The sequence below is a fragment of the Rattus rattus genome, chromosome 2 (assembly GCF_011064425.1).
Source record: "Rattus rattus isolate New Zealand chromosome 2, Rrattus_CSIRO_v1, whole genome shotgun sequence".
Classification (NCBI taxonomy): Eukaryota; Metazoa; Chordata; class Mammalia; order Rodentia; family Muridae; genus Rattus; species Rattus rattus.
Window position 1 is genome coordinate 212,655,524 of NC_046155.1, and position 8,306 is coordinate 212,663,829.

The window sequence follows — 8,306 nt, forward strand, 5'->3', positions numbered from 1 at the left end:
TGATTTCTTTATTGTTTCTATTTCCATTTTTAAATCCTGGATGGTTTTGTTCATTTCCTTCACCTGTTTGGATGAGTTTTCCTGTAATTCTTTAAGGGATTTTTGTGTTTCCTCCTTAATGGCTTCTACTTGTTTACTTGTGTTTTCCTGTATTTATTTAAGGTTGTTATTTATGTCCTTCTTAATGTCCTCCATCATTATCTTCAAATGTGATTTTAAATCTAAATCTTGTTTTTCCGGTGTGTTTGGATATCCAGTATTTGCTTTGATGGGAGAACTGGGCTCTGATGACATTAAGTAGTCTTGATTTCTGTTGCTTAAGTTCCTGTGCTTGCCTCTCATCATCAGGTTGTCTCTGGTGTAAGTTTGTCTAGTTGTCTCTGACAGTGACTTGAACCTCCTGTAAGCCTGTGTGTCAGAACTGTTGTAGACCTGTTTTCTTTCAGCTGGATCTGGGAACAGAGAGCTCTGCTCTCAGGTATATAGGTGCTCCTAGTGACTGGCTTTTAGCTCTTGGCGCAGGCAGAAACCTGAAGGGTCCTGCCCCTGACTCTTCTTAGATCCCTGTACCCAGGGGGCACAGATGGCACTAGGAGATTTCCTCTTGCATCGGTAATGCGGGCAGAGAGTCGTCTCCTCTGAGTTCTCAGGAGTGTCCACACTTCTGAGGATCCAGCTCTCTCCCCTTCAAATTTTGGATGCAGGGAGCTGTGTGACATATTCAGTTCAGTTCTGGGCACAGGCCAGTTCCAGCAGGTTCCTGCAGCTGACTGTTCCTATGTTCTTGTATCCAGAGGCACTATGTTGTTTCCTCTTGGACCAGGGATGTGGGAGAGGTAGGCAGAAGTGGCAGACTGTCCTTCGGTTTCAGGATTGTCCAAACTTCTGGGTGCTCAGCTTTCTTGCCAACGGGATTATCCTAGGGACTTAAACAGTACACCTGAAAGCTCTAGAACAAAAATGAAGAAAGTACTCCCAAGAGAAGTAGATGGCAAGAAATAATCAAACTTGGGGATGAAATCAATAAATTAATAACAAAAGAATAATATACGGCATAAACAAAACCAAGAGCTGGTTCTTTAATAAAAATCATCAAAATAGACAAATCCTTAACCAAATTAATTAAAAGGCAGAGAAAGAATATCCAAATTAACAGAACCAAAAATGAAAAGTAGGGGATATAACAACAGACACTGAGGAAATTCAGAGAACCATTAGGTCTTAATTCAAAGGCCTGTATTTCACACATTTGGAAAATGTAAATGAAGTGGTCAATTTTCTTGATGGATACCACTTATCAAATTTAAATAAAGATCAGATAATTTAATAGAGCTATACTCCCTAAGGAAATAAAGTAGTCATTAAAAGTCTCACAACCAAAAATGCCCAGGGGCAGATGGTTTTACCACAAAATTCTACCAGAAGGAAGACTGACAAACTCATTTTATGTGGCCAGTCACCCTGATACCTAAAGTGCCCAATGATTCAACCAAGACAGAATTTCAGACCAATCTCTATTAAGAACACTGTTGTAAAAATACTCAATAAAATACCCACAAACTGAATCCAAGAACACATCAAAACATTAACCACCATGATCAAATAGAGTTTATTTCATAGATGTAGAGATGGTACAATATATGAAAATCCATCAATGTAATCTACCATACAAACAAACTGAAAAAAAAAAAAAACATATCATCTCACTAGATACAGAGAAAGAGTTTGACAAAACTTAACATCCCTTCATGATAAAAGTCTTAGAGACAGCAGGGATATAAGGTACAAAGCTTAGCATAATAAAGGCAATATACAACAAGCTGATAGCTAACATCAAATTAAATAGAGACAAGCTTAAAGCAATTCCTCTAAAATACGGGACAAGACAAGGCTGTCCACTCTCTGCATATCTATTCAATATAGTACTTAACGTTATAGCTGGGGCAATAACACAACTAAAGGAGATCAAGGGGATACAAATTGAAAAGTAGGAAGTTACTATTAGCAGATGATATGATAGTATACATAAGCAACCCCAAAAATTCCACCAGAGAACTCCTACAGCTGATAAACAACTTCAGTAAAGTAGCTGGATATAAAATTAACTCAAAGAAATCAGTACCTCTCCTTTACAGAAACAATAAATGGGATGAAAAGAAAATTAGAAAGACAACACCCTTTACAATAGCCATAAATAATATAAAATATCTTGGAGCAAGCCTGATCAAGCAAGTGAAAAACCTATATGACGAGAACTTTAAATCTTTGAAGAAAGAAATTGAAGAAGATATCAGAAGCTGGAAAGATCTTCCATGTTCATGGATCAGAAGAATTGACATAGTAAAAATGGCTACCTTACTAAAAATAATCCACAAATTCTATTCAATTCCCATCAAAATTCTAACACAATTCTTCACAGAGCTTGAAAGAATAATACTTAACTTCATGTGGAAAAACAAACAAATAAACAAACAAAATAGGATAGCTAAAACAATCTTATACAATAAAATAACTTCTGCAGGTACCACCATCCTTGGTTTCAAGCATAGTATAAAGCAATAGTAATTAAAACCACATATGATTGGCAAAGAACAGACAGGTTGATCAACGGAATCTAATTGAGGACCCAGAAGTAAATCCACGCATCTATGGACACTTGATTTTTCATGAAGAAGTCAAAACCATACAATGGAAAAAAAGAAAGCATCTTCAACAAATGATGCTGGTCTAACTGGATATCTGCATATAGAAGAATTCAAATACATCTTTATCTATCACCCTGCACAATATTCAACTCCAAGTGGACCAAAGACCTCAATATAATACTATATGCACTAAATCTAATAGAAGAAAACATAAGGAATAGCTTTGAATGCTTAGCCACTGAACAGAATAACAGGGGCAGGGACTCTAAAATCAACAATTGATAAATGGTACCTTATGAAAAGCTTCTATAAGGCAAAGAACGCTATCATAAGGACAGAACAGAAGCCTGCAGAGTGGGAAAAGATCTTCATCAATTCTACATCCAACAGAGATCTGATATTCAAAATATATAAAGAACTCAAGAAATTAGACTCCAAAAAATCCACATAACCCAATTAAAAATGGGGCACAGAGCTAAACAGAATTCTCAATAGAGAAATCTCTAATTATTCTAATAATTATATAAACGCATAATGTTCAACATCCATAGTTATTGGGAAATGAAAATCAAAACAACTCCGAGACCCCATATTACACCAGTCAGAATAGCTAAGATCAAAACTCAAGTTACAGCACATGCTGGTGGGGATGTGGAAAAAGAGGAACACTACTCTATTGCTGGTGGGAGTGCAAAACCATAGAACTGCTTTAGAAATCAATTTCATGGTTTCTCAGAAAATTGGGAATAGATATCCCTCAAGAGCCAGCTAACCTCCTGGGCATATACCTGAAAGATACCATACCATATCACAAGGACAGTTGCTTAACTATGTTCATAGCAGCTTTATTTGTAAAACTGGAAACAACCTAGATGTCCCTCGACAGAAGAATGGATAAAGAAAATGTGGTACATTTACATAAGAGAATATTATTCAGCTATTAAAAACAGTCTCATCATGAAATTAGCAGGCAAATGCATGAAACTAGAAAGATCATCCTGACTCACAAGACAAACATGGTATGTACTCACTTATAAGTGACTATTAGCCATAAAGTACAGCATAATTATGCTACACTTCACGGACCCAAAGAAGCTAAGTAACAAGGAGGACCCAAGCGGGGACACTTGAATCTCACTAAGTGGAATAGAATAGACATTGGGGTTGGTGGAGGGAAGGAAATAGATAGGGGAGGGATGGGAAGAGAAGCAGGAGGGATCTGTGGAGGAGGAGATGGTGGTCAAGAGTACTGGTAGAGAAAACTGGAATGGGTGAGGGTGGGTGTCTCTGGGAGGAGCTAGAAATGTAGGACAATGGGAGCTCCCAGTAATCTATAAGATGACCCTAGCTAATACTCCGAGTAATGGGAGATACGGAACCTGAAAACACCACCTTCAGTACGAGAAAAGACTTCCAGTGGAGGGACTGGGACACCAACTCACCCACAAAACCATCGACCTACAATTTGTTCTGCCACAAAATGTGCAGAGATAAGGATGGAGTTGAAATGGAGGGAATGGCCAGCCAATGTCTGACCCATGCCATGAGGGAGAGCCCACCCCTGACACAATTAATGACACTCTGATATACTTGTAGACAGGTAGGTGCCTAGCATAACTGTCCCCGAGAGGCTTCACCTGGAAACAGATGTAGAAGTTCCAGAGCAAACATTAGGAGGAGCTGGGGATTCCTGTGGAAGGGGGGTCAGGAGAAGGAGCTGGGGATACCTGTGGAGGGGCAGGGAAGGATTGAAGGAGCCAGAGAGGTCAAGGACACCACAAGGAAACCTACAGAATCAAATAATCTGAGGCTCACAGAGACTTAACTACCATGCATGGGACTGCCATAGTCCTCTGCATGTGTATTACAGTCACACATCTTGGTCTTCATGTGCAACTCCTAACAGGGCTTTCTCACTATTGCCTACCTTTGGATCCCTTTGCCTAACTGGGCTGCCTTGTCTAGCCACAATAGGAGAAGATGTGCTTAATCCTACTGCAATTTGATATGCCAAGGCAGATCCATATCCATGGGAAGCCTCCCCTTTTTGGAAGAGAAAGGGAAAACTGGAGGTGGGGTATAGGAGGGGCAGGGAGGGACTGGAAAGAGAGGAGGGAGGGGAAGCTGCTTTGGGGATGCAAATTTATTTTAAAAGGAGAGGCCAGTGGGAGTGTGACCATGGTCCATGAGTCACACACAAATTGTGGGCACCACAAATTGGACTTGGTGGATTTGGGGGTGGGGCATAAAAAGCTGTGAGGATATACCTGGGAGAAATGGGAAGGGTGTAATCTGGGTTCATTGTACAAAATTCCCAAATAATTAATAAAAATACTATGCTGGGAACAAAGAGAGAGGGAGGAGGGGCAACTAGGTAAAGAATAAGACACATCTGAGAGTGTAACCCTGGCTTCTCAAAGAACTGCTATGCATTGTGTTTTAGTGGTAACCACATGATGACTAAATTAAGAGCTCAAAGAATTACTTTTTTGTAACTACAGATTATAGAGTGGCTTCAGGGGTACCGTGTATAGGATTGCAATATAATCTGTCAAAATGTTAAAACTTTGTTTTTGAAAATCTAGATGAGGTTCCTGCCAGAGTCCTAGAAAAATCTGTTTACAACTAGAAAAAAAAAAAAAGAATGGGCGCCCAGGATGTGAGCTGGCTGTTCCGACAGCTGCGTCTGACGCTAAATTGGATGGAGTAGAGAATAGGCGGCGGTAGTCGGGGGTGGTGGGAGAAGGAGGAGGCGGTGAATCACTTATAAATGGCGCCCAAGCAGGACCCGAAGCCTAAATTCCAGGAGGGCAAGCGAGTGCTGTGCTTTCATGGGCCTCTTCTTTATGAAGCAAAGTGTGTAAAGGTTGCCATAAAGGACAAACAAGTGAAGTATTTTATCCATTACAGTGGCTGGAATAAAAACTACTGGAACTTTGAGTAATCTTTCTGCCTCTGGAATGCTGAGATTACAGGCTTGTACACCACAATCAGTTCTAGAGAAAGTTTTAAAGCCATTTCAGAGGAGTGTTCTTTAAATGGCTAAGTGCTGTGAGGCCCAGGTGCTCTGAAAAATCTTTGAAGACACATGAGGATATTGTAGCCCTTTTTCCTGTTCCTGAAGGAGCTCCCTCAGTACACCACCCCCTCCTGACCTCTAGTTGGGATGAATGGGTGCCAGAAAGCAGAGTACTCAAATACGTGGACACCAATTTGCCGAAACAGCGAGAACTTCAAAAGGCCAATCAGGAACAATATGCAGAGGGCAAGATGAGAGGGGCTGCTCCAGGGAAGAAGGCATCCGGTCTGCAACAGAAAAATGTTGAAGTGAAAACAAAAAAGAACAAACAGAAAACACCTGGAAACGGAGATGGTGGCAGTACCAGTGAGACACCTCAGCCTCCTAGGAAGAAGAGAGCCCGGGTAGATCCGACCGTTGAAAATGAAGAAACATTCATGAATAGAGTTGAGGTTAAAGTGAAGATTCCTGAGGAGCTGAAACCATGGCTTGTAGATGACTGGAACTTAATCACCAGACAAAAGCAGCTTTTTTATCTTCCTGCCAAGAAGAATGTGGATTCCATTTTGGAGGATTATGCAAACTATAAGAAGTCTCCAGGAAATACAGATAATAAGGAGTATGCTGTTAATGAGGTTGTGGCGGGGATAAAGGAGTACTTCGATGTAATGTTGGGCACTCAGCTATTCTACAAATTTGAGAGACCACAGTATGCTGAAATTCTGGCCGATCACCCGGATGCACCCATGTCCCAGGTGTATGGAGCGCCACACTAACTGAGATTGTTTGTGCGAATTGGAGCAATGTTGGCCTATACACCTCTAGATGAGAAAAGCCTTGCTTTATTACTGAACTATCTACATGATTTCCTCAAGTACCTGGCAAAGAATTCTGCAACTCTGTTCAGTGCCAGTGATTATGAAGTGGCTCCTCCTGAGTACCATCGGAAAGCCGTGTGAGGAGTGTGCTCTCTTACTCGTGCTTGGATCTCTGTTTGGTTTGGTTCTTTGTCCTTCTCTTGTACAAATGATGTACTTTGAAGACCGTTAGTGTATAACAGAATTGATGTTTGTTTCCTGTTTGATTTTAAACAGAGAAAATAAAAGGAGTTAACTGCTCCTTTTTTCTTTCTTTTTTTCATTTCAAAGTTTCTACCAGTGTATCAGTGATGGACAACGGAGAGACATGCTGTAGAGTGTTTGCCTAGTTGACAAAGCTGCTTTTGAATGCTGGTGGTTCTGTTCCTTTGACACTACGCACTTTTATAATATGTGTTAATGCTCTATGACAAAATGCTCTGACTCCTAGTGCCAAAGGTTCCCTTCAGTGTGTATAACTGAACACTCATCCATCTGTGCTCTTTTTTTTTTTAAATGGTGCTTAAAGAGCCCATCCTTTGCAAGTCATCCATGTTGTTCCTTAGGCATTTTATCTTTGCTCAATTGTTAAAGAATGGTGGCTTGTTTTCATGGTTTTTGTATTTGTGTCTAATGCATGTTTTAACATGATAGACGCAATGCATCGTGTAGCTACAGTTTTATGGAAAAGTCAATCTTGTAGGAGTTGTTTTTCAGATCTTCAATAAATTTTTTCTTTAAATTTAAAAAAAAAATGGCATTCTACACCTAGACCATAAACATGACATTAACATTGTTTCAATATTTTTTATTGGATATTTTTATTTACATTTCAAATGTTACTTTTTCCCTAAGATAACCTCCCTATCCCATCCCCCCCTTCTTCTATAAGGGTGTTCCTGTCCACATTTCCCCCACTGGACATTCCCCTACACTGGGGTGTCCAGCCTTGGCAGGACCAAGGCTTCTCCTTCCACTGGTGCCCAACAAGGCCATCCTCAATTAAATAGGGTCAGTCCATGTATAGTCGTTGGGTAGTGGTTTAGTCCCTGGGAGCTCTGGTTGGTTGGCATTGTTGTTTTTATGGGGTTGCAAGCCCCTTCAATACTTCCTCTAATACCCCCCAAGGGGGTCCCGTTCTCCGTTCAATGGTTTGCTGCTCTCATTCGCCTCTGTATTTCACATGCTCTGGAGACATGTCTCTTCTCAAGAGACATCTATATCCGGCTCCTGTCAGCATGCACTTCTTAGCTATATCAATCCCATCTAGTTTTTGTGGAGATATATATATATATATATATATATATATATATATATATATATATATATGCTGTACACCCATGTGTGGCAGGCTAAGAATGGCCATTCCTTCAGTTTCTGCTCCAAACTTTGCCACCTATTATATTTTTGTTACCCTTTTAAGAAGAACTGAAGCGGTGCACGGAGACTCCTGGAAGGGGCGGCGCAGATCTTCCTGGTTGCTGCCACCGCGGAGAGCCCGTGGGCAGCACCCCGAGAGCGAACTTGAGCCTCGGGACCACAAGTAAGACTAACTTATCTGCTGCAAGTGACTTGCCTGGTGAAATCGGGACAAACAGAGGCAGAATTCCTCTAGGACCGGGCACGCCCTGTGTTTACGGAAGTCCCACACCAAGGATCCCAGCCCGCAGCAGCTCTCTGCTCCCAGACCCCGTGGATCAGGTGGGCAAACCTGAGGCTGCAGAGCAGAAGAGACCACCAACACTGCCCACCCCTGCCCACATCCCTGGCCCAAGAGGAAACTGT

The 8,306-nt window shown here is 41.1% G+C and overlaps 1 protein-coding gene across 1 annotated transcript; it reads left to right on the forward strand.

Annotated features, from left to right (window-relative positions):
* The first annotated feature begins 5,325 nt into the window (after positions 1–5,325).
* On the forward strand, positions 5,326–7,266 carry LOC116892961 (mortality factor 4-like protein 1). Its single transcript, XM_032894912.1, is given in 2 exon segments — positions 5,326–5,585; positions 5,693–7,266. Coding segments are annotated over 2 exon segments (1,101 nt in total). The 5' UTR covers positions 5,326–5,415; the 3' UTR covers positions 6,624–7,266.
* Positions 7,267–8,306: the final 1,040 nt, after the last annotated feature.